Genomic DNA, 27,209 nt, shown 5'->3' on the forward strand with positions numbered 1-27,209 from the left:
AGCGTGTAGGACCTTGGCGGGTGGATAGACAGGCGGTTCTGGGACTCGGAGAAGGAAGAGCGGCCAGCTGGAGTGGTAACAGTGTGGTATTGTGAGCTGACTGACTGACTGACGCCTGAGAGGAGCAGAAGAGCAAGCTGCCGGGGTGGCCTCTTTCTGGGCCTCACAGGGCCCCAGCGCACTGATGCACTGCTCGAAGTGGGCCAGTCAGACACAAGAGCACAGTCAAGAGCAATTGGGTGGGTGTGTGCTCAGCACAGATCGAAGACAAAGAAGCATCCAAACAGGGACGCTTGTGTACAGTGAGCTGGAAGAGAAGAGGGGCAGAAGGCTTTGTTGACACTGTTCTAAAACTTCCATTAAAGCGATGATTATCAGCATTGTGGGTGAATTATTGCACGATTGCAGCTGATGCTGCAAAACTCAGTTTATTAACAGAGGAAAACAGCAACAAAACCATAGCTTAGATTTGGAGATAAAGACTGTGCATTTATTTCCCCTTAAAATGCACCACTGTTTTAAATGAGGCTGTGATTTTCATGGCAAGAAAATCTGTTTCTCTGTAACCAAAATGAAAGGAATGATTATCATCACGGGGAGTTTATCAGAAGAGCAAAAAGCCTGTTTGAACAAAAAACCTTCAGAGCAGAAGCAATCGCTCTGCCTGCCAGAGGGAGGCAGTGTTCACATTGCACATGTTTTTACATTCTTCACAGCATCCATTTTCCATCCAATTCTTTGCAGCTTTTAAGACGCAAAATGATCGCCTGCCACGGAAGCTGAGAGCAAGCAGTTATCTTGTTATTGATGTGGGCGCTTTGTAGAGAAAAGGGGGCTGCCACATTCTGCCAGAGAGGACAGCAGCACAACACAATAAAAGGGAAGATCTGAGGAAGTCTGAGGAATGTGAAGAATGGGGAGAGTAAAAAAACCTCCTCAGAGGATGGACAAGGCTGTGGCTGTGTCACACTTAAACCTGAAACACACCATAAAGCTATTTTTAGGAGTATGTTTAGAGCATTGTGGGAGATGCTGGAATTGCTCAGCACATTATGCACCACAAAAGAGATTTTTATACATTTTAGGTTTCAGGAAAAAACCCAATCAAGCGTGGAAACATTGCACATATGGAGGATAAGCAGACACTTGAGGTTATGGTGTACATCTGTCCTGGCACCTCGTCAGAACATCATCTGGTTACCCATTCTGTTTGCTCTGAAACTGAGCATGCCTTGTATTTATCCTCCCACATGCGGCCTCAGCGGGGAATCCATCAGGTTAAAATACAGCAGAGTCTGGAGAACAAAAAAACGTCTTTTTGCTGAGATATGGGCGAAAGGGGGGAACACACGAGACAGAAGTGAAAACTGAGAGAGAACAGACCACACTGTCGTACGCTCGGTCTTGGTAAATACTTTATATGCAATTATTTTTGATTTTTGCAAACACTGTATAGAAAACACTTACGGTAACATTTTTTTAAACATTTAAAGCGCATCTGAGTTTCCAGACAGACATGGCACAGTATAATCTACAGCTTTAGAAACGCTCTCTCCTGTTCTCGTCCTCTGGCCTTGTCCATACTCAGCACTCCCCCAAACACATAAAATCTCTTCCTCACACACACACACACACGCGTGCACACACACACATACTCACAGCCACCACTATCAGGCTCTCCACTTATTATTCACAGTAAGCTTTATAATACTGTTTCTGTATTGTATGATGGTTCTCAACATTTTTTCTTTATTACTTAAAATAGCTATCGACATTTATACTGTAATATTTGGGAAGTGATACATTTGTATTTACATAAGCTTATCAGGCAAGAATCAAATACAACATGTGTGTAACATTTGTATAGCTTTACACAAGTTTGAATATTCTGCTGGAGTCGCTGACTGAAGACCATTTCCAACCGATGGTTTCCAGTCTGTTCAGGACAGTTCAGTTAGAAAAGAAGAAAGAGTTTGGGTTTTTTTTTCCTCCTCCACAACGGTGCCTCAGTCACTCGGAGGGATGACACAGAGCACACAGAGACAGCTGGTCACTGGCCGACTGCCTGCGGGGCCACAGCAGCACCCCCCCTTAGAGCTGTCTGAGAGCACGAGGAGATTACGGGAGACTGGACGTGACTGGAGATGCTGTGAGGTGCTCACAGTATGTCGGACTCATACATTCAGCAGAGGCCAGGAGGTGTAAGTCGTTATATCTCGAATGGCTGTGATTTAGGGGGTCTTACAACCTCAGTGTGACTGGCACATTCAATCACTCGCTCTTATCTTTTTGATTGGTACAAGACGGAGTTGAGTAAACTTGGCAAATGGTCGTAGTACCACGTCTGATTTTAAAAGCAGATGCTCTCTTCACTTCTAGCTAATCGTACAATACGAATTGTACTTCCTCGTCTCTTACCTTTTCTTTTTCATGCACACACACACAGTTGCAAGCACTCGCATGTACACCCCATATACACAAAGTACAGAATTGGGAATTACACCGACAAAGAGTAGGATGAAACCTTGTGAGCAGACACGCGGCCACGCATACACACTGGGACCTGGGTAAGAGACCAAACTTATGTGAGAGGAAAGTGAGGCACATAATGTGACAGGCAAAAGAGAGCCTGGATTTTGGTATACTTAAAACAGAAGTCGGATGTGGGTGGTTAAGGTGTCTCGGACGGGGCTGGGCTTTCACTCCAGTGAGAACTTCTAAAAGACATTTCGCACCTATGTTCTCCCAGGTGCCGTACGCGTACTCTGAATCTTTTTTAAGAGACAGAGGCAGTAGCTCTATCGTCTAAATGAATCAACAGCTATGCTCTGTGAATAATATTCAGGGTTCGGACTAAGGTACGATAGCAAAGATATGAGCAGTGCGTAAAGGCCTAGCTTTACTTTCACGTTCTCGTTTGCTGTTGCCAAGGCTGAAGGCATTACGTTCCACATAATCAAACATTTCAAGAATGTATGTGCTCCAACAGTCTCATATAAACTCTGAGTTGGGACCAGACATCTTTCTGCTGAGTCCCTACATGGCAAGAGTGGCAGTAGATTATTCTGACCTGGTGCTAGGAGAACATGGACTTAACTTTGTTTTCTTTGTTTCCTTGATCTAAAGGTTAAGGAACGATAGGCGCTGACAGGGGTTGCAAATGGAAACGCTGAGAGATTCAACTGAGAACAACTATAAAGGTGCCTGTTTGCTGAGTATTTACTCAAAATGGGGCAGCACTTTGCTATTCCTCTATGTAAATATTGTTTCGTAACTTCCTTTATGATAGTTAAAAGCTACTTCACTGTCTTGGGTGCATTGGTTCATATGGTCAGTTCATTTTATTTCATATAGATAACAGAAAAATAGCAAGGGAGAATGAGAGAGAGAAGGTAATCTGTCCATCCTTCCAGTCAGCCCTCACTTTGTTAGGATGGGGATCTTGTGTTTATTGTATTGTGTTTTAGTTCAACCATCGTCTGGGGTAGAGTCTTCGGGGGTGGACGAGTCTTCCGCAAAGTCGTCCGTTGACCCGCTCTTGTGGATGCGGCCGTCGCTACGCATGCTGTGGAAAGTCTTGCGGAAAGCCTCCATCATCGAGTGCGCCAGCTTCTTGGCCTCCAGCTTGCTCTCGCACTCCACAGCGTGGCAGTCCATCTGGAAGGACAGGTCGTCGTTGATCTCCCGGTAGATCCAGGCAAATATGTTGGGTTTAACGCTGTGGTCAGCTGTGCAGTAGGCGATGCGCGCCACCTGGTAGGTGTCCATGGTTACTGATGCCTCTCCGCGATCGTCCATGTGGTGAAGACGCACCTGAAAGGGCCGGATCTCCAGCAGAGAGCCGCTAGCCGGACAAGTGCCCTGCTGCTGAGCCAGGGCGCGATGCTCCACCAGACCGACCACCGCCGACTCTGTGCAGCCAGACAGGAACTGCGTCCCAGAGATTGTCACCTTGCCCAGATAGGTCACCTGTAGCAAACAAGATACATAAATCTACAGTGAGACTCTTTTTTTAATTTACAATGCAATGCTTAACAAATCTACATATGAAATTGGTTACTAATGAACCGCTGTGCTTTAATCTTTAGTTAAACATAAAAGGTGTAAACTAAGCAACAGTGGGACAAGGTTGGATCCTTGAGGAACACCACAAATAAGTGGGCATAGGATAATCTTTTTTCATGTTATAATTACATCATATTTCAGCATCTATGAAAGAGCATCCACCCATTCAGCTCATGTAAACATCTGCAAGTCACTGCTGAGTCACTCTGTAACTGAATGTGATCTGAATGATCACAGCAAAACGAGCCTTCGTCGTCGTCAAACTAATCACTGTGAAAAGCTCCAGTTCATTTTGATTTGTTAGTCACCTCACACAATTTCAATACTATCATTGCTGAAAGGGAGCTAATGTAGAAGAAAATATGCATTATAAGGATTGATATGCTTCAAAACCAGGGTGCTTCACGTCTTTCTGTGCAGAGAATGACGCTCTTTACGATCAGATCAAAGTGATAAGGTTTTTTGATGGTACTGAATGGTGTTTGATGTGTTATCTGTTGTACCAAAGACAAAAAACACTACATTTAACTGTGGCTGCAACATGTATTATGTATTATGGAATACCATAGTAATGACACTGCATACCGGGTGAGTGATAGACTGTGGAGATGGAGAGAGATAAGGTGGGAGACGTAAGAAGCGAACAAAGCTGGAGTTTTTTGGGGGGAGTGTGGCCAGTTCAAGAGGAGCCCAGAAATAATGGCTGACTTGTGCACTTCTCTACATGCTGTTCTTTATGGCTTTACAAAAATACACAGAGGAGATGCCTGCTATGAGTCAAACACTCAAAGAGTTTTCCCCCCTGCCTGTTTATTCGGGGGCAGGGGAATACTCTGAACCCTTTAAGAGTTCGCTGAGGCTGGCTTGCATGCAGTGCATATTTAGCTCCAGATAGCATGTGAGCAACAATAAAAGCAAATTCTAAAGGAGAGGAAAGTGTATCAATCATATCAACATTTATGAATTTATGAATTGTGATGTGTGTTGAATGTGAACATTTCTGGCACAATGCACAACACTCGAATGTCAAACCAGACAGTGATCTTGATAAAACTATTCCCAAAGAAATTCCAGCCAAATATCCATCCTCACATCTATTCTGATAACAAAAACGTCATCCAACAGATATCCATGCCAGACTGACAAAAAACACAGAAAATGACACAAAGCAGAGGCCCGGGCCATGGTTTATTTAATCATATAATTTAACTGCTTTCATTTTGTTTAGTCTGGACCAGTCGAGTCTACCTGCGCTGGTTCACTGCTACATTTTTGACTGCATGGGACTCTTCAGTGTAAGCGTTGAGGATAGACAGGCCAAGCTTAGGGCAATTACCATAAAGCTGGAAAACTGAAAAGCTGGACCTGGACCAAAAAGCTTGGGGGACACGATTATGAAATTAATGTATCATTAATTGAGCCCAAACGATACAGGAGTTTTCGACTGATACCGATATCTGGTGATCAAAAAGGTCAGATATGGATATATATTCAACACAAAACACATTTTAGGTGCCGTTATTTAACTTTTTCGAGTCTGTCCAACTCCACTCAGATCAGCTGGTTTTTTGTGGCAATCCAAACACTGTTGCCAGCAAGGAAGTTGCAGATTGCCCTCTGGTGGACCAAGTATGCAACTTCAACAATTATAACATGCTTGAAGGGTGTTTCTCCAGTCTCCTCTTTCCTTTTTAAATATACATTTAGTGGATTTTATAAAGGCCAATGCCACAAGACCCTTTTGTTTTGTTTAATTCATGTATAAACAGAAATGTAGTAATTACAACAGGGAGTTGTAGTTAATGTGTTTATAGTAGCCTTAGATCTGTACTGAAAATGCTTGTTCAACATTCAGACTCATTTTGTGACTTTGATTCACTGCCATATGAAACATTCCTGACCAGAAAAATTAAGTTTCAGTGGTTGAACATTACTCTTGATTCATTTCTGAATTCTCAGAATTCAAAAATGCGAAATTTAAAGTATTATTTGCTTTAGTGGTCTAAAAAATGTGTACACATAGATGTAGGAGTACAATAGGCAAGGCAAGGCAAGTTTATTTGTATAGCACAATTCAACAACAAGGTGATTCAAAGTGCTTTACAGAGACATTAGAAACAAGAACAAATAAAAAGCATGATTTAAAATTGATTAAAACAAGCAAATAAACTAACTAACTAATTAACAAACAAACAAACAAACAAACAAACAACAGTATATAAAATCAAAACAGATAAAATCAGAACAGTAGATAAAATCAGTAGTTAAATGTAAGTTTTGAAATTTAAGCTTAAAGTGTGGATTTGGTGCTTTATTCAAATGCAGCTGAGAACAGGTGAGTCTTCAACCTGGATTTAAATAAACTGAGTGTTTCAGCTGATCTGAGGCTTTCTGGGAGTTTGTTCCAGATATAAGGAGCATAAAAGCTGAATGCAGCTTCTCCGTGTCTGGTTCTGACTCTGGGAACTGATAAAAGACCGGATCCAGATGACCTGAGGGATCTGGAAGGTTCATACTGGGTCAGGAGGTCATTGATGTATTTTGGTCCTAAACCATTCAGAGCTTTATAGGCCAGCATCAGAACTTTAAAGTCTATCCTCTGACGGACAGGCAGCCAGTGTAAAGACCTCAGAGCTGGACTGATGTGGTCCACTTTTTGGTCTTAGTGAGGACTCGAGCAGAAGAGTTCTGAATGAGCTGTAGTTGTCTGACTGATTTTTTAGGTAGACCTGTAAAGATGCTGTTACAGTAATCAAGCCTACTAAAGATGAATGTGTGGACTAGTTTTTCCAGGTCCTGTTGAGACATCAGATCTTTTATCCTTGATATATTCTATTCTACAATAGTACCATTCTTTTAATCTTGTAAAAAGTTTAAAACAGTAAAGCACAGAAAAGGCATCTCAGATTTTTTAAAGACAGAATTCAACATGACGCTGCAAACCGGACCGACAGTGTTTAGAATATTTTGCCAGTATAAGGTGGACCGATGAATAAACTCACATAAAAGTAGGTCAAAGAATCCTCTGGAAAGCTTGTTTAAAAGTAGCATCTGTATTTGTTCCATTTATATAAACAAACTCCAGCCTCCCTCTATGGTGTATGAGCCCTCATAATATCACGATTCCCTGATTACAGTACAACAAAATGTGGATTCCCAATTTAAAACACGGGAAGAGATCCAGGCAGCGAATGCAGCCTGGATCATGCCTGGTTTTCATTAGTGGTGGGCACTAATGTGAGACATGCAGGCTTCACACTGGATTCATCATTCAGCTGAGCACCACAGGTCTGCAGGAGCAGCCTGGAGGCTGGGTGGTTTTGATAGCCAACCGCCCCAACACCCTCTCGCAGCCAAACGGCGGTTACTCAGTCAGCCAACAGATCCAAAGACTACGCCAAGATACATCAACCATCCACAATGTGCCTTTTGTACGTCAAATAGAAATAAAGAGTCATTATGGTTACTTTTCACTGCGTCTCCCATTTTGATATTGAGTTACTTGTTTAATCTGCCGTTGTTTTTACTGATTGCTTGCTTCCTAGTTAAATGAAGGCTGGCTGCTTTGCCAGGTTGTATTCAAGGCCAAAAAAAAGACAGTTAAATGTTTTCTCTTACATCCACATGTCTGCTCCGCTGGCTCTATTCTGCTACTGTGTTTGAAAATCAGGATATAATCTAGTTGATCTGCCTTGTTCAAAAAGAGCCGCAGCAGCCTGCTATTGAAAGCAAATAAATCCATTCTCGGGATGCTTTCAGAGGGGACCGGCCAGGAGGTCAAGAGGATACAAACATGTTTGATTTTCAAAGCAAAACTTTGCTATTTAATTTTGGCAAGTCCGAGCTGGTCGTGGTAAATTTCTTAACTTTGTAGGAAAGCAGAGACTAATACTAGTGCTATACAGGTTTGTGCATGTGTGTGCAGCGCACACAGAAAGATAAGTGAGGAATGTGTGAAGTGAGGAGGTCAGCAGACCGAGCAAACATTAGTTTATTTCTTTAAAGTCCAAACCAAACATGCAGCTGAAGAGGAAACTGTTAGATTGCTCAAGAAGAAAGATGAGAGACAGCTAGAAATAGAAGAAAATATTCCTCAATGAGGCAGTGTTCATGTGAAGAAAAAGAGGAAAATAGACGAGTAAAACTCTGGAAGTGCATGATTTTCTGGTTTGCGGTGCATGAATCACCCATTTCATCTGCACTGGTATTTTTTTCCTGAGACAACACTGAGCCCATTTACACCTGGTTTTAAAAATGTGCTCTCTAGGTGATAAATGTGCATCTACTGTTTGAACTCCAGACAAACTAAATGTGAAACTAAATCTGGAGATTATTATTATTAGGCTTGGCTGCTGATTAAAGGCAGCACAGATCCAGCTTTTATATTATTAGGTTATATTTTAATATGTGAACAAAGAACTGAGCCATCGTTTCTTCAGTGTCAAAGCTACCCAGCAATACGTGTGAGTGCAGCCAGTGGTACACAGGAAACACGAACTGTTAATAATACATTTGGGGAACTTAATTTTCCAAAATGCATATCCGGTATAAAATAAAATCCACATTGTTGCTAGGATACTATGAAAGTGACCAATCGAAAGAGGACCAGTTCCTCTTCTGGTTTCTTCCCTATTAAAGTGTAGATTTTAACTTTGAAAGCAGTTATTTTGCAAGTGTCAGCAATCACTGCAGGTGAAATGATTTCAGGTCAAGTGTCTTGAGGAGAGAAAATGGAAATAAAAACAGCACAGACATATACACTTACTGACACACATACTTTATTGTGTACGCCTTGCTAGTATCAGGTTGGACCAATTTTGCCTTCAGAACTGCGTCAATTCTTCGTGGCGCAGAATTGAAACGTGGGCGGAAACATTCCTCCGAGATTTTGGACCATATTGATATGATACACAATCACACAATTCCTGCAGATTTGTCGGCCACATCCCAAAAGTGCTCTGCTCAGATCTGGTGACTGTGGAGGCCATGTGAGTACAGAAGAAGAAACCTGCTTTAGATGATTTACATGAACTTTGTGGCGGTTTACCCCGCTGGAAGCAAAACATGGGCACACTGTGGTTTAAATGATGCACATTTAGCACTAAGTGGGGCACAAAGTGTGTCAAGATCATTACACCACCATCCTGAAACCCAGAGAACAGTAAGGCACTGGATGTTTTCTGTTTTTCAGATCATTCTCTGTAAACCCCATAGATTGCTGTGTGGGAAAATCCCAGTAGATCAGCAGTTTGCGAAATACTCCGACCAGCCCAGGGCATCAACAACCGTGCTTCTTTCCTCATTCTGATGCTCAGTTTGAGCTTCAATGTCGTCTTGACATGTGCATTGAGTTGGTGCCATGTGATTCAATGATTAGACAAGCAACTGATCATGTATGTCGCTAAAGTGTATACAGCATCTTATAAGCGATGTGATAGTGTGAGTTCTGTTCATTTTGTGGTAATGATTCACTCAGAGTCCAATGTTTCCAAAAGCCATGGTATTGGGTCAATTTAATTGCTTTTAGGATAAAACCAGGAAGTTGTTGAGAGCTCTGCCTACTATATTTTTTAATAGAAAATAGAAAAACAAAACAACGTGGATATGAGGAATTAAGATTTTTGATAGAGAAGCTGTTGCAGTTCCTTCTTGAATCTATTCCTATTATTTTAGAAATATTGTCAAAGTATTAAACCAAACACCCTGATGTTTAAAAAAAACCATTTGTTTTGCTCTTTAAATGAGTTTTTTCTTTTTTAAATTAAATTGAAAAGGGCAGAAAAAGACGTGACTGATCACATTAAAATTGAAAGCACGCATTCTTTCCCAACATCTGACACCAGCTAAATGACTGACACTTTAAAGCAGCAGTGTTTAGATGGCTCTGCACACAATCTGTGTCTGGAATCCAGCTGAAGAGGCACGAGAGGTTAGTGGTTGACTTTTTACAGCCATAGTGTGTGTGTGTGTGTGTGTGTGTGTGTGTGTGTGTGTGTGTGTGTGTGTGTGTGTGTGTGTGTGTGTGTGTGTGTGTGTGTGTGCGCACATTGGGACAGTTTCACAATGACCAGACGGACTCAGATCATAATCAGTTCTGCAGACAGGAGAGATGTGATTCAGGTTGGACTCGGTCTCAGCACAGGTTATGAGAACCTTCAAGATCTCCAAGCCAAACGTGGATGCTCGCCACAGGGCTCTGTCAGAGTTTGTGCAGTGAATGAAGCAAACCATTGAGGCTGTAGCTATCTCCACATCAGGTTCTTGATAAAACTGATACATCAATCCATAAATCCCAGACAGCAACACGTGTGCTGTGCTCTAATCTGGCAGTCTGGCTACGTCCTGGCAACCTTGTTTCAACTTTCCATGAGTTTCTCCTTCATTCCTCCACTCGTATCTTTTCCCCTCCACTCTGTCCTCTCTCTTTCACCTGTTTCTTCAGCGAACTCCTTCACCCGCTTCCCCTCTACTATTCTGCACTTCTTCAAAGCCTCACCGTTATTTCTATCCCGCCAGAGTGGAAATGCTGATTGCATGTGAAGCAATATGGAGACAGAAATGAGGATCAGTTACAGGAACAAAGGCCTTGGGGGCTGCAAAGAAAGGATGTTGTAAAGATAAATAAAGCAAATGTGGACAGAAAAAACAGACAGAGTGAGGGGAACGGCAAGGTTTAGAAAACAAGCTTATGTGAAACTGAAATTTAAACTATCTGCTGGAATTCTGGTGTAGACAAAAGCATACCTGCTTTGTCAACGAGACACAAAAACAAAGAGAAGCAGTGGGAATGTTTGAGATTGTGACAGAGAGGGGAGGGAGCATGGTTAAACATTTGCATGTGTGCCGACATGTGGCTGCTATTACCAACTCTGGTTTAACCCATTGTCCTTTTCTATTCTCTCACTCTCCATTTCTCTTACTGTACACTGCAAGAAGCTCAAATGCCTTCTGCCACCTGCAAGACTGCAAGAGCCCCAGTCGTTGCTTTGCACAGTTTCATACCATTTATGTTAGCGCAGAGGGTTCGAGTTCCTGTTGCGGTATTCTCCTGAACCATAGGTGGCACCACTGAGACAAAATCTTGCACATCAGTGCAAAACCAAAAACAAAGAAATCACAGATTTTTTTTTATTCTTTTCCCCAGAAAGTCTCCCTCTGCAAAATAGCTGAATCTCAGTGCTTCTGTTGTTATCATTCAAGGTGCAACGTGCGAGGTCATAAACATCTAAATCGAGGTGCACAGCAACAACTTGCACTAGCAGATATGATGTCACTTTATAGTCCAGCTTTGTTCGAAGAATGGTGAGGATAATGGCAGCACCGATGGGCCTCATGATCATCTGAGGCAGTTGGAGTGTTCGTTGGCTAGTTTCTGGTAGCACTGCTAGCTTGCCTGCTTCTAGTGTAAAAAAAACTCGAGGTAGAATCCACATTAGGTCAAAGAGTTAAATTAGACTGACACCACTCAGACGTCTGTAGTTTATGCTTGAAGCTCCTGCCACCAGATGGGTAACTTTGAATGACTCAAACACTGAAAACAGGGGAACAGCTAGCTTTGCTCAAATGCGCACATGGGGGTGTCCAAATTCATAGGCTGCATCCTCCTGAGGACCCGGCCTTCGCGGTCTACATGGGCCGGGTCCTCCACAGGCCGGGTAGGCCAGAAGTGAGCAGCTGTGACATTGGACAGTCTAGCCTTCAGATTTGTCTCACCAGCTGTCTCAGTGGAGTTTAATAAACTCAGCCGTCTGCTCCTTGCTATGTAAAATATAACAGGACACTGGCGTAAATTCTCGATCATCTCACACTTCTGTGTATTCAGCTGTAATCTCATCCAAACCGATTTACTCACAAACAAATAACACACTGAAAAAAGCCAAACAATAACATTTTTAAGTTATCTAAGTGACTTATATATGATGTTTAACTTGAGTAGCAAAAGACCACGGGGGGTTTGCCGGGAGTTTGCTGTTCTCGTCCCGGCTAGCTATCGAGCTGGTGGGTAACAGACAATGTTGGAGCGCTTTTGCAAATATGTTATATCTTGATAAACCGGGCAGATATTTGAAGTTTACACAGCTACATTCTCGCCTGAAAGTACGTTAAAAGTTTATTTTGCGACCTGGAAAGAGTAAGTAAATGGTAAAAATGGCCTGTATTTGTATAGCGCTTTACTTAGTCCCCATGGACCCCAAAGCGCTTTACACTAAATTCAGTCATTCACCCATTCACACCGACATTCACACACTAGTGATGGCAAGCTACATTGCAGCCACAGCTGCCCTGGGACGCACTGACAGAGGCAAGGCTGCCGGACACTGGCGTCACCGGGCCCTCTGACCACCACCAGTAGGCAACGGGTGAAGTGTCTTGCCCAAGGACACAACGACCGAGACTGTCGGAGCTCAAACCAGCAACCTTCCGATTACAAGACGAACTGCCAACTCTTGAGCCATGATCTCCCCGTAAGTAGCTGCTGCCATTGTTGGAAACTGGACATGGCTGGGCCATGCTATGAATTCTGGGATATGGTGGGCCACAAAGGATATACCCGACCCATCCTTCAAATCTGGGGAAAAGGAGCACATTTGTCGGCTGCATTTGGAGGAGTCTACAAATTCGGACAGCCTTCATCACGTTGCTGTGACGTAATCGGACTACAAATGCGGCCTCAGGAGGATGCAGCCTATGAATTTGGACACCCCCATTTAGCTTGTAAGCTAGGTGTTAAACTGACAAAAGAAAAAGAGCTAAAATGGTACAGCAAAAAATTCTAGTAAGAAACATAAGGTCAGTCCTAACCAATACTGCATTTCATTTGCCTTGGAAGTCAGAGCTAGCACGCTGAGCACATTCCAGTAAAGTCAGACTTGTTTTGATCGATAGCAAGTTTGACCCATTCATGAATCTCTAGCAAACTAGCACAATAGCTGTTTTTTTGTTTTTCAGTTGAGCTGATTCGAGATAACAATCGACCAATGTTATCTCAGAATGGTGACGAATGAGATGAGACCCCGTCTTCAGAGTATTTGAATTTATTTAATATCAAAAGTTAGTACTCCTGTATTCATAAAGCATCATCACACAAAAAAATTTGCAGTGGTTATTTGCTGTATCAATACAGTATATTGTTACAATTTTTGCTGTTGTACTACTGCTTATGTCCACTATCGCCAGCCTGGACTGTTACGCAGGAGTTGATGAGGCTTGTCTAGCTGGATGTCTGACTTGAGGGAACATTCCAGTTGAAAAATTCCAACAGGAAACTCGGAAGTTCTGACTTGAAACGGAATACATCATAATAAGCCAATCGCTGTTCTTTCCAGAACTTTATAAAAAAAAAACGTCTGAGACTCCTCTGCTTCTAGTGTTGACTTCTTCTCCTCCCATACCAGCGCTGATGTGGAGGTTTTGTCCAAGTGGTGCCACCTATCACTGAGGACAACACTCACGCCCTCAGAGTTCACTGGAGAGATGTCCTCCACAGTCACCAGATATCAGTCCAACAGAGCACCTTTGGGATGTGGTGGAACGGGTGATTCTCATCAATGGAGCGAAATTTCTGAGGACTGGTTGAGGTAGACTTAATAAATCGGAAAATGAGCATAAAAACTGTAGGTGTTACCCTATTGTGTTTACAACACTACAAAGGACTCAGCATCTCTTACTAATTAAAATCATAGAGCACTGCGGAGAACATGCATGCAAACACATTAAATCGTGTAGCACGGCACCACAAACTGTTTCTGACATTTCCCATTTTGAATGAATCAGTGGATCCAAGCACAACAATGCAATGAAAGCCACAACTGTGGTAGGGTAAAGAACAAACAGACATGCAAAGACAGAAAAGAGAAGTTTATTAATAACAGCTGAGTGAATGCAAAAAAGGGTAGAAGAAAGCAGGGGACACACAGAGGGGGACTGAAAAAACATCCGCAGCCCAGCAAGTGAGCCGGTGGGAAGAGACGGGAACATCCTGTCTGCGCCTGTCTATCTCAGTATGAGTCGTTATTCGTGTGTAAGCACACACGCATGTCTGTGTGGATGAAAGGTGTAGAGCTAGTGCCGCTGGAGCCACAGCCGGTTCGGCCATCACTAGAGAAAGGATCTAAAAGGATGAAAAGAGAAGAGCGGGTAGTATGAGAGAAAGATGAGGGAGGACTCGATAAAGAGATACCTGTCCCTACAGACGTTCCCTTTGGGACCATGGAGGAAGAAAGAGGAAGGAGCTGAGAGGACAAGGAAGCGAGTTTGAGACCAGAACACAGACGCGGTTGTTGAGAGTAGCTGTTTGGTCTTGATGGATCAGCTTTGGGAACAGACTGTGATGTGAAGGCAGGTCAGGAGCACTTCTGGAGCTTGTCATTTCTGCATTTAAGCCACCTTCTCAGAAACCGGTCCAAGGGCAAACAGGTGGTGCAGACTAAACACACAGTCCCCCCACCAACCCAGCTGGTTGTAGTTTGCTCCATCCAAATGTTACAATCTTTTCCAAATGATAAAAGATAGAATATCGGCACGAAAATGTAATTGTTTTTGTTCACGCCACAATCACCAGCTATCTGGAAACATTTCAGATTTGTTTCTGGCGGTGGTGTTTGAATGTTGGCTGCCAAGAGTTAGCAAAATACCTGCTATTATCTATGGATGAAAGAAAACTAGCAGGTAATTTGAAAAAGAACTGCAGAAAAAACAACACTTGTGAAGGGAAAATGTCCCGAACCAACATAAAGTGTAAGTCTAATCTTTACTTGAGAGATGGAATGCCATTGTTCCCGAAAGCATTCCTTCTTTCAAAGGTTCAGGTTTGTCCTTTCATTTGTTTTCATCAGCAGTCATACATTGGTTTGCATTTAAGGGAAATAATATCAGTTACACACTGTTGTCAAATATTCAGTACTATACTGGCCCAAAATATTTACATCAGTATGATAAAGATATTTACTGACACCAAAGTCGTACTGTATATCCTTTAGCTTTGCACAACTATGCAACTGTTGACAGTAGAAGGTGTCTCCCTCTGTAAAGCCTCTGTGTCTCCAACAAGACTGGGAATCCACTGCTTGCAAATTCAGCATTCCTGAAGTGGTTGTTAAAATTCCTCTAAATGTATTGAATCAGCACAGTCCAGCTGGCTGTGCTAGTCACGGCACGTGAAGATGGATCAAAGCGCTGTGTGTTTTTTGCTTGTTTGTGTTGGGAGATGATGTGGTATGTATCAGCCCAAAAAAAAAAAAAGGAAAAAAAAGAAATTACTCTGACTGGTTCAGTGCCAAGACAGAACCCTTTGGTGTAAATGAAAGGAGCTTTTTCATTCACTCTCACTTACGTACAGCCTACTGCAGCACAAGACTCTCGATAGTCCAAAGATGGAGCAAGGTGGAACTTATCTAAACTGTACGCATATACTTCTCACCATTCAACTATGTACAACTACACTAACAATAGTACTCGCAAAAAAGTCATTACCTGACACATGAAAAACCCGTCTCCTCCTCAAATAATGAATGATGATGATAAAGCTGTAACACTTGTATTGGATCAGTACTCAGTAGCTGTATGCATTGAAAACCAAGGGTGTAGTATTGTATGCAAATGACAAAAGCTCCCTCCCTGCTGTCATTAAATGACTATCAAGTGGGTGACACAGAGAAACAAATAAAATAAAACATGGCCACAGACAGTATTTGGTCGCGATGCTAGCAGAGGTAACACGCCTGAATAACTTAACTCCTCTGTCCCAATTCTTTACTAACTTCTGCTCACATAAAAATAATCGACAAGCAGAATATTCTTTATTCTGCTTGTCTATATTTCTTTATTTATTTAAAATAAAGAAATATACAGGGTTTATCAAAAAGCACAATCTGATTTCAAAGCGCTTTCACTGGTAACGATCGAAACATATACGGTTACAAAGCGGCAATTCGTGAGTTATTTGCCGGTGTGTAGCATAAGAATAGCAGTAATTCCAGACGTGGTAACAAAAGTACAAGGTTAGTTATGACTATAGTTATAACTATGGACATGTGCCATGCGTCATCACAGTTTTAACTTTAACTTCCTGGATCTGGCTGTCACGTGTGTGACACAGGTAACTGATCCTTTATAGGCTGGGGTTGAAATGGGACGAACTGGCAGGTGTTCCAATGGGTCCTTGTACAAATCACTGTTGTTTTGGGGGGTTTTTCCACACAGTGGACCAGCGTGTCCGTTGTACTCCACGTTTTCACCTCGGAGAGTGAACCAGACTTTAATGCACTGGTTAGCCCAAATACAGACTAGCTTTCTCTCACTGAACAACAATAAAGAACTTAAAAGTAATTAAACTAGTAGCAAAACAGCACTTTCTCTAAATTGAAAGATCTTTGAAACTTGGCAAATACACACACACATTTAGTTAATAGTTGTTTTAGGTAATGTTCATTAAATGGTGATAAAATGTTGGCACCTTCTCATTTCATTGCCAAATTATACCATCTACTGTCACCACTAGCAGTTTATAAAGACATGGACTTGAGTGAATTCAGCTTATTCTCTACAACAGTTCCAGTTTCTCGGTGGTCAGAGTAAAGCTAAATTTTAAACAGAAGCATGAATACTGCTCTCATCAACATCTCTTGTCCTTTCAGTGAGGTCTGAAAACCAATCGCTGAATTTTAAAACGAGGATGAAACAACCCGGGAATGTTTGCACATCAGCGATTCTGATGCTTCGAGCTACGAACACACAAATACACATAAATGCCAGAAACGCTGATACAAATCTGCTGGCACATTCCACAGCGCAGGCAGCTGGAAGCACCAGTCGTCTCAACTGCGTGGTAAAAACGATTTAAATGTCATCACTGCATGTTCTGTTCTGGGAGGAGGAGTGACAGCGCATCCAGCGCACAATCTGACATCAGAATATCAAGTACGGAGACAGACAAAAAGTCTCTCTGCCTAACAGATTAGATAAAGGCATGGTAGGACCAGCCTGCATTGCACGGGCTGCTGACGTGAATGACGTCAGTGACAGAGGGGAATTATGACTAGCAGAAGTAGCTGATAACATAGCATAGTGATGTCAATACAGAACAATGTTACGGTGTTACAGCGAGCCTGAATGCCCCGTGCCTTTTGGTGCACTACAGAAGCAAATCCAAAACATCTCATTTCTGCACTTTTCCCCCAACAAATGAAATATAATATGGTAAGTTGCAAACCTTAGATATATTGTTAGCAGGATTTTGTTGCCTTTGGACAGACAGGCTAACATAAGCTGAATGAATTTGCTCGTTGATATAGTGTTCAATTTCCCAGAGGTTCCCAGATTCATTTTTTTTCCTGCTCTGCTCTTCTTGTCTTCAGGACAAATATAATTTAAAGCAGTGAATGATGGGTAATTAGCCTTCATTTGACATTCACGTTAACACTTATACAGACTGCACACTGTCTGTCTCACTGCTGGGCTGTTAAATACGTAAGGTGGGTCTGAATTGGAGACTTGTGCGCTCGTGCCTCATAGCCACATCCAAAATCCCAATTTTTCTAAAAGCCAGTTTGACTCCTCGGGGTCCCGGCCAGGCAACTCTCAAAAGCTACTTTCTACTCTTAGGTGAAGAGAACAAATTAAGTTCAAACATAACAAAATTATATTGTTTTTTTAAGCGGACTCCAGAGTAATTTCACAATTGCCATGAAGTGTGGTGATGAAGCTGGCATGGCTGCAAAGTACATTGCACACATTGTCAGTGGATGTGAAGTGGAGCGCTTTGACAGCGGTGGGGAAAGCGGGGCAATGAGAGGTGGCCTTTCATGCTCGCTAGCTGCTAGCTTTGGCAGAGGAACAGCAGTCCTCAGCCAGCCTTCCTGCCTGTCTGTCTGTAAATTGGGTGCACGGCCGGAGAATGTGAGAGGAGAGAGTGAGGGTGAAATAAGACGTTCAAGGAAGGCAACGTAAAACACTCCGTGGGGATAATAAATGCTACAATATTCTGCAGGAAGGATGGCAAGGAATCCAAAAAGCAGAGGTGGGCAGACAGATATGCAGACAGGCAGGTAGTGACTCAGACAGGAAGTTACGGAAGCCAACAGATGCAGGCAGCGAGGCAGACTCACATCTGAAGAAGTCTCAGACAGACAGATGAAGGAAATTATTTATGTGTGTGTGTACTGGTAATTACAAACAATAAGTGAGTGGAAATTAACTGTAACACGCGAAACACCAGTATCCTGATGACTCAGTAACTTGTGACACTGCATTTGTCACAACAACCCTCTGCATGTCTTCTTCACTACATCTGTGAATCTTCTCTGAGGTCTTCCTCTTTTCCTCCTGCCTTTATCCAACATATCCACTGTCCTTCCTCTGCACATGTCCCAGCAATCTCAGCCTTGCTTCTCTAACTTTGTGTCCAAAACTGTCTAACCTGATCTGTCCCTCTGATGTACTCATTTGTAATTCCATCCATAGCGTTTACGCCCAATGAAAATCTGCATCTTCAATTCTGCCATCTCCAGCTCTGCCTCCAGCCTTTTGTAAAGCACCACCACTGTCACAAAGAGGGTGCCACCCTCAAAACTTCCTTATGACTGATTTGGTTTCTAGCAATTTGCCATGTTCACCTGTAGTTTGCACTGAAGTTGCCAATTTGTTTGCAAACAATTGCTAACTAGCCACCAAGCAGTAACTTGAAACTTGAAAAGTTGAATGCAATCTAGACCAACATGTTCAAAAGGAGTTTGCAGACACAACAGCATGTTTTTAATTCAAAATGCAGCTAACTGCAGCAAGCTGTAGGCAAACAAAGTAACTGTAAGAAGGGTTTTGGTCCAGCCCCTTCTTTGCTGCCAATTTCACCAAGCAACAGCTAGCAACCTCCAGCAACCGCTTGGCAACCAGCTCGATAATATTTTTGCCAAGCAACCGCTGGTTACCAGAGAGCCCCAGTCATGCATGACTGGATACTGGATAAAAGTTATGTAAATTCCACAGCATTAGGTTTGATTTTATTAACTTCCTAGCATATGATGTTGAGTCACATAAGAGGCCTTCTCCCACCTGTACCTCAATATGAGCCAGTGGAAACGCTGCTGGGTAACTTGTGTCTCTTCTAGCTAGACCAAACTGCTCTGCTCTGCCAGCAAAGGTCCTCTTACTGACTTTCACTTCAACTTCTGGAGCTTTTGGGAAGTGCCAAAGAGGACTCAGCACTTTTGGCCCTCGTAGCTGCTTTTGAGATGTTTTTCTCCCCACAGACGTATATGCATTTAGTACGAGTGTATCTGCATGAGTCTGCGTGTGTTCATGTTCGCTGTTCTGTACGCTGATCCAACAAATACAAATATCAACAAGAGCTGGGACTGTGTGTTCCACATCGGTTGTTTTTGGCAGGAATGTTCTTTAATGTCAGCTGCCAGATACGAAAGGTTTATTTTAGTTTAGCGAAGTTAGAAAAACCTCCGTTTCCAACATGCTTGTTAATGACACAGCATTAGAGACCAAAAACAACATCAGACATGCAAAATAAAACCCTAATGCCCCACCACCACCACTTGAAGTTGCCTTCCGCGATGATTTCAGTTTATTTGTTAGGCTTACAGTGCTGTGGCACAAGGGAGGCAAATACACAAAGACACAGTTAGTGGGTTAGAAGTGTTGTGTGTAATAACAGAGCCTGGCTGCTATTTTAATCTGTAGCCCTGTTTGCTTTCTGTTTTCAGGACAGAGAAAAGAGAATATGGGCTGTGAGTTGGATCACAGTTAGAAACCCTACATCTAACACTTAGTAGAGCCGGGAGGGGGGGAACACATTCATGCCAGGACGCACGTATGTGTGTGCCCACACAGACATTCAATATTTCTCAAGTATGTGGCTCAGACAGGAAAGTTAAAACTTTAAAAACTCTGTGCTGGGAAATCCACGGTGCAAGTTAATTAAGCTTGTGACCAAAAAGAAAAGGAAAAACATTTGGATTAAGGCTCTAATAATGCTATTTCAGATTTAGTGTTCAGGACTGGATTTGAGGATTATTAGGTTCATGTGACCCCCTACCTTGTATCCAGCGTGGGTCCTGCTCTTTGCATGCGGTGTGGTAGAGCAGAGCTCAATGGCCTCGGGCTCGTGGAAGATCACCGTGGGCAGCGGCTCCTTTCTCAGCGTCAGCACATTCAGCTTGGTCTTCAGCATGGTCTGAAAGTGCTGATGGAGAAAGAAAGATATATACACAGTGTGCTTTAGGCAAATATGCAATCTGTACCAAACAGCAAAAAGCTAATTATGGCTGTGGTTCAGCATTAAGTTTCCTTGTCAACACCGCTGTATGAAGAAAAAACAACCCCCAGAAACTTCAGCATTTTGTGTGCAGACGTGTACCTCATGTCCTGCAAAGGAAAGTATGGAACAGGCTCAAGGGGTCAAAGGACTTTCAAGGCTTTTATATTTACACAGGAGCCCACTCCAACTGATAGAAAACACATCTCGGTGGTGAAAAGGGAAGATGAAGGCTCGAAGTGAGATGGCTGTGAGAGATTTAGTCTGCTCCGAGAGGAATGTGAGGAGCAGACGAAGGAAGCCCTGCCCTCTCTGTCCCCGTCAAAACAAGAGGGGCTGCCTGCTCTCATACTACAGTGCACGGCAAGTGTTTCCTGAAGCCGTGCAGAACCACACGGCCCATCTGGCCATGTGCAGCGTGCCTGTTAGAATTTCTGGTATTTTTAGACACCATCAAAACAAAATTGAGCAGCTAATTAAATCACGATTTTCTGAACTAAGGGGAAAACGGCACACCTGCTGGGCAACGGTGTCTGCAGCCTGACCTCAATTATTTTTCTGGCTCCATCAATCGGTGAATTAAGGCCTGAAAATGACATTTCTTGCCAAATCCATATTAGCAGGCTTCATATAAATCGATCTTGTCAGGGACTAACAAGGTAGCTTTTTGCGATAAACAGTTATACACAACTTAAACGAAACTGCTAGCTACAAACTGCTAGCATGTTCATCCACTGCATTGAAACATTTTACCTTCACGATCTGTAAAGAAAACAGCTAAAGCATTGGTAAAATGAGTAAAACCTCTTTAATCTTTAATGCTTATTTTGTAAAATCTCATTGAATTGGGAGAATTAGTGGAAAAGTTCACTTTTTCGAGACATGACTTTGCGGTTACCTCTGTTGTTGGAGGATGATATCGAAAATTGCATTAAGTGTTTTCCTGCGTAGCGGTGTTAAGGTTGTGATATCCCTGCTAAGGACTGCTAACTACACGCGAGAAGGGCTCATTAGCTAATTAGCTAATTAGGGGTAATTAGCTCAGATTGGCTAGTTAGGTTGTTTCATAATTAAAATTTACCTATGTTCTAAGTTTGCATAACCTGCCATCGACCGCCTGGGTTGCTGTAGAGAAGGAAAAATTGGTGCACTGCCATACTCTACGCTTTGGTAACAGTTTTAACAAACTAAGTGGCTCTGCAGTGGATCCTATTAGAAAAACTATCCATTACTTTGCAAAAACTATGTATAGAAGATTGACTGTGATTCCAGAGACAGATCCTGCATTTCCTACACTAGAAATCCCAACCACCATGGCAACAGCTGATGAAAATCATAATCAACAGGTCGGACACTGGAATTCAGTATGTGGGGACCCTGAATGTCTGCACTTGATTTACAGCAAAACCGCCATGAATAAAACATTTCTCAGAATCGTGACTGTTTCGTCACAGTCGAGCGGTACTTCAGAATTTCATTTAATCTCAAATCTTCTAGGTTACACAATACAATCGATGCTATTGTAAGCGCACCACCAAAAACAAACTGGAGTTTCTTGTTAAGTACAGATCACTTTAACAAATGCTCTCCAATACTTTGTCTTGCATTCAGTGGCGCTGAAAGCTGTTTTCCACGTTGGACTGCATGAAAGCCATTTTCTCCTGCAACAGATGGTCAACATTTTCAAGCGATGAAAACAGCCGATGCTGCCAATACGATCTATCATCAATCTTCACTGTTGCCTTTATAAGGCCAAGCAGAACATCCTGAATCAACGGTTGAATTTAAACACTGCTTCGCTATCTGATTGTTAGTGTTTATGGTTATATTAACACTTTCCCGCCTGAGTGGGTCTTCTGCTGCCATCGTTTTAAGGGTTTTAAAATATATCTGTCTGTGACTTGTTATAGCATTCTGTTATGAAACGCCTAATCCTGTGCTGACGCCCTACAGTGTAACCCCCAACCTCTAACTCACCGTAGTGGACCTTCATGCTGAGAAAAGGAATAATAAAGAGAAGGAAGCGGCAGGCGGGACGGCGGTAAGGAGAAAGATATGGCGTGGAGATGAAGGAGAAGAAGAATGGTGGAGTTGTGAAAGTAAAGCCACATGTGTGTAAACGCTCGCTGACCTCCGCGTCAGCACTTTACAGCTTCCTGACGGTGACTTGCATTCCTGTGGTTGGCCTCCGTACGGAGTGAGATGAGGGGGTGCCATGACTCCTGCACCCCCCACCAAGTGCACAAGGCTTAAGCAGGTATATAAAAGAAGCGAAAAAAAACAAAAAAACTTTGCTTTATACATGTACGTACATGTTTTATACTTATCAGTTCACAGCGAGGTGCTTCGTACTACTGGAGGAAATGGGAAAGCTTTTTTTCCTCCATTACTTTTCCACATGCGGCGGGCTGCTTGTGGAGCAATGCTGGAATTCTATTCACAATATTTTCACAGTATCTTAATGTTTTTGTTATTTCTCAAGTCCCAACTGTCTCCTCATCAAGTTATTGATTCTATTTCTGACTTTAACTTGGAGCCACAAAAGTGTTCGGCCTCCAGCGCCAGACAGTGTGGGCACAGTCAGTTGTGAGTAGGGATAAGGCGAGGATCCTGTAAACACTTGAGCAATCACCAAAGTGCCTGACCTCCATACTTAGTGTTTAAATGTTTGGCTTCAGCAAAAGCCTCCACATGCTGAATATCGATCTGGTTTTTTTCCACCCTAAATGAATTTTAGCAGGCTCCTAATATACTAGCGATGCTCTGCCATCGGGATAGTTCTAATTTAAGCATTTAGTGATAATCAGTATATTGCTGCAAGTCGCCAAAGACTCGCCAAAGAATAGTTACGATACCCTGTGCCATCATTCAAGACACTTGGATAAATGTCCAGCTTGAGTCTGCCTTGTTTCTGACATTCACTCCAAAGGTTTGTTCTGCAGTATACAGGAGCCATAACTTCTAAAACTTCAAAAATACTAGTTAATGCAACTACACAGCAACTTTACCGCTTCTTATTTCGTCGTTTCGGGAGAAGAAACACATTTGTACTTGTCATTGTGCTACGATGTGCCATATGATGAAGATGGCGTGACAGCCCGGTATGAAACTTGTTAGCAGAGTGCATCCCCGGAGCACCAGATTTAAAGCATTAATGTTAAATGAAAGCATGCACATAAATTTATAAAGGATTTGGAAGAAATCCCTAAAGCACAAGATTTATCATATGATGGATAACTTCAGGTTTTCAGTTGGCATTTCTAGTTCATGACTTATTAAATGCTCGTTCTAATCGTTAATCTTGTGAAATGATTTGGACTTTTGCACGCAAGTTGTGATATTTGCCTTCATGGCTGGAAATGTTCACATTTAGCGTTATTACTTTGATGCTAAAAGCAACAATAAGTAGTTGATGGCGAGCAATGCATCCGCTCATTTACACTCACAAAAAGAGAGTGTTAGTTTTTATACTATCAGAGTGTGAGCAATATACTCACCAGCCACTTTGTTAGATACACCTGTTCAACTAATATCTAATTTCCATGTGGCAGCAACTCAATGTATTTAGGCCTGTAGACATAATCAAGATGACCTGCTCAAGTTCAAAATGAGCATCAGAATGGGAAAGAAAGGTGATTTAAGTGACTTGAACGTGGCGTGGTTGTTGGTACCAAACGGGCTGATGATCTACTGAGATTTCCCCACACAAGCATCTTTAGGGTTGACGGAGAATAGTCCAGAAAAGCGAAAACAACCGAAGAGCAGCAGTTCTCTGGATGAAAATGCCTTGTTGATGCCAAAGGTCAGAGCAGAATGGCCAGACCTGCAATTAGTAACTCTAATAACAACTCACTACGGTAAAGATGTGCAGAAAAGTATCCCTGAACACATAGCACATCCAACTTTGACGCAGATGAGCTATAGCAGCAGAGGACCATACTGGGCGCCACTGCTGTCGGGTAAGAACAGGAAACTGACGCGACAATCTTGGTGAGTCAGTGTGAACTGCCAACAATTAACATAGGCTCACCTATGAGAACTGAGAAGATTGGAAAAATGTTGTCTAGTCTGATGAGTCTCGATTTATGCTGTGACATTCGGATGGTAGGGTCAGAATTTGGCATAAACATAATGAAAGCATGGGTGAATCCTGCCCTGTGTGGGGGATATTTTCTTGGCACACTGTGGGCCCTTAGTGGCACTGAGCACTATTTCACACTGTACTCAGATGGCCTACACATTCACCAGGTCTCCATCTAATTGAGCACCTTTGGGATGTGTGAACAGGAGATTCACATCATGGATGTGTCGCCAACAAAACTGCACAACTGTGTGATGGTCTCATGTCAATATGACCAAAATCTCTAAGGAATGTCTCCAGCACCTTCTTGAATCAATGGCACTGAAGGCAGTTCTGAAGGTAAAAGTGGGTCCTACCTGGTACTAGAGTTGACTGGCTCTGAGGATCTTGCCCTGCTTTCTTTCAGTGATCTAATCAGATTGTGGAATAGTCAAATGGTTGAAACAACAGAATCCGTCCCATCAAATTATGTTACATGTGACTTTCTAAAAAACACCAATTTAACATTCCTACAGTTCACCTAGAAATTGTTCTGAAGGCAAAAGTAGGTCCAACCTAGTACTAGCAAGGTGTACCTAATGAAGTGTCTTGTGAGAATGTATTCATGGTCATTTAGAGACTGTTTACATAATTATTATTATGTCAGCTTGTGAGTTTTTGTAGTATTTTTCCCTATTACAAAATCACGCTGTTCTGCTGTGGACCTCTCCTGTGAATAGTTTTGAATGACACTAAAATTAATTTTGAATATTAAGATCTGGATCTTAGTCAAACTGACCCAGTGCAGCCAAGAAATTCTGAATGACTGCTCTCCAACAACGACTCTGATTACTGCTGGAAATCACAAGTGCTATCTAGACAAGTGCTAATTTCTTAAAGAGTCTCTAATACTAAATGATTCGGAATTGTGCATTTAAAATATGCAAATTTAAGACATCACTTGAACAATCACAACCACAAGACATTAAGTCACAGGGAGTTTTGGGGAGTGCAGTTTGCCTCCTACAGTGATGAGTTTAACAGATCACAGATGGTAAGTTCAACTTTTGGCCCTCTGAGGGAGCATTCTTAGAGAAAAGAGGCTCTCAGGTCAATATCATGGTGAGTCACTGCATAACAGGGTGAAAACAGGCACTCGGGCACACCCACTGAGACGCATAAAGTCAGGGTTACGGGGATGGGATTATGACAAAAGTTTACAAAACAGCTGGAAATAATGTTAAGCCCTGCAGACAGATGTCCTTGTCCAAAGAGCACTGATAAAAATCCACCTAACCCCCCAGATACACAAATGGCTACTGGCTCATCCCAAGAAATCAACCGAGACTGGTTAGTTATGTTAAGTATGGCTAGAAGTCTTGTAACACAAGACCTCAAGATAATACGAGTCAACAACATCAGTCTGTGTCATACGCATCGGCATCCACAAACACAGACACACATGTGGAGAGCCTGAAGAAAAAAAGGAGCGCAGACAGCAGTGCGCCAGCTGCTCAACATGTGTGTGGCGCTGATAAAGAACAAGAGAGGAGGCCATCATTGTTTGTTAAACTGTTCTGTTGCAGAACTTTTATTTTTTTAAAGCGAATACACAGCTCCGCATGTGATCATTAAGCCTGACACGATCCAGAATTAGAAACACTTCTGGCCATGAACCAATTAGGAAAGCACCATCAAACTGTAGGAAACTGGAAAGATAAGCAAGGGTCGCACTGATGTCTGGTCCTCGTATACTAGGTGACAAAGCTTGATGTACAAATAGATAGTATTTAGTATAACCTAAAAATGAATTACAAGTATGTTAGCAGCAACAAAAGCACATGCTCTTATTCGCCACAAAATCTTTGAAAATCCCATTTATGATGTTTATTTATTTCTTAACTTTGATCATTTACATCTACGATTGCTTGCTGTCACATCATTTTTTAATTTTTTTTTTTACCCGTAACCTATGACCGGTGCACAGTAAGAAACACTGGCAGGAACATGTATTTTGTCTGCCAGTTATTGTTGCCAAAGTCGACCTTAATTTGTTCCTAACCATAAGAGTTTTTTTCAAATTGTAGCTGTATTTTTAAGATGTTGTACTTGTAAACAGACAAAAACATCACTGTGGCTTTTTAAGGAGGCTAAAGTTAAGTTTGTGGCCTCTGTATTTATAGGGAGAACCTGTATTAACTGTGCATCTGTCCTACAGTCCTAATGTAACTAACCAAGGTAACTATTAATAATCCAAACATTCAAAATTATAGCACTCAACTTATGAAATTTAAAAAATCATGATAAAGGAAAGGCATGCTAGGTAATGCTAGCTAGCCATTTAGCATTAACAGCAAAGCCGTTAGCTATGCTTCTTACTGGTCTGGTTAATGATGAAATATAAAAAATAAAATATAATGCATTAATATTTATTAAATCATCCAATATGAATGAAATCCATATGTATCCAGTGTGTAAGAACTAAAACCTTCACCTTGAACAGATGTTAAGGACCTTTTCTTGGGCAATCGTGGCTCAAGAGTTGGGAGTTCACCTTGTAATCGGAAGGTTGCCGGTTCGAGCCCCGGCTTGGACAGTCTTGGTCGTTGTGTCCTTGGGCGAGACACTTCACCCGTTGCCTACTGGTGGTGGTCAGAGGGCCCGGTGGCGCCAGTGTCCGGCAGCCTCGCCTCTGTCAGTGCGCCCCAGGGTGGCTGTGGCTACAATGTAGCTTGCCATCACCAGTGTGTGAATGTGTGCGTGGATGACTGGATATGAAAAGCGCTTTGGGGTCCTTAGGGACTAGTAAAGCGCTATATAAAT

General features: G+C 42.3%; 1 protein-coding gene across 2 annotated transcripts in view; it reads right to left on the reverse strand.

The window, feature by feature from the left end:
- Positions 1 to 1,397: 1,397 nt before the first annotated feature.
- pid1 (phosphotyrosine interaction domain containing 1) overlaps positions 1,398 to 27,209 on the reverse strand; it is a 32,550-nt gene continuing 6,738 nt past the window's right edge. For both annotated transcript variants that reach the window (XM_005746895.2, XM_005746896.2), the window contains exons 2-3: positions 20,108 to 20,254; positions 1,398 to 3,969 (exon numbers count right to left, since the gene is read on the reverse strand). In XM_005746895.2, the coding sequence (XP_005746952.1) occupies positions 3,469 to 3,969; positions 20,108 to 20,254 (648 nt within the window). In that variant the 3' untranslated portion in view covers positions 1,398 to 3,468. The remainder of the gene's footprint in view (positions 3,970 to 20,107; positions 20,255 to 27,209) is intronic.

This window comes from Pundamilia nyererei, unplaced genomic scaffold, assembly GCF_000239375.1.
Source record: "Pundamilia nyererei isolate P.nyererei 1_Seehausen unplaced genomic scaffold, PunNye1.0 scaffold00185, whole genome shotgun sequence".
NCBI lineage: Eukaryota > Metazoa > Chordata > Actinopteri > Cichliformes > Cichlidae > Pundamilia > Pundamilia nyererei.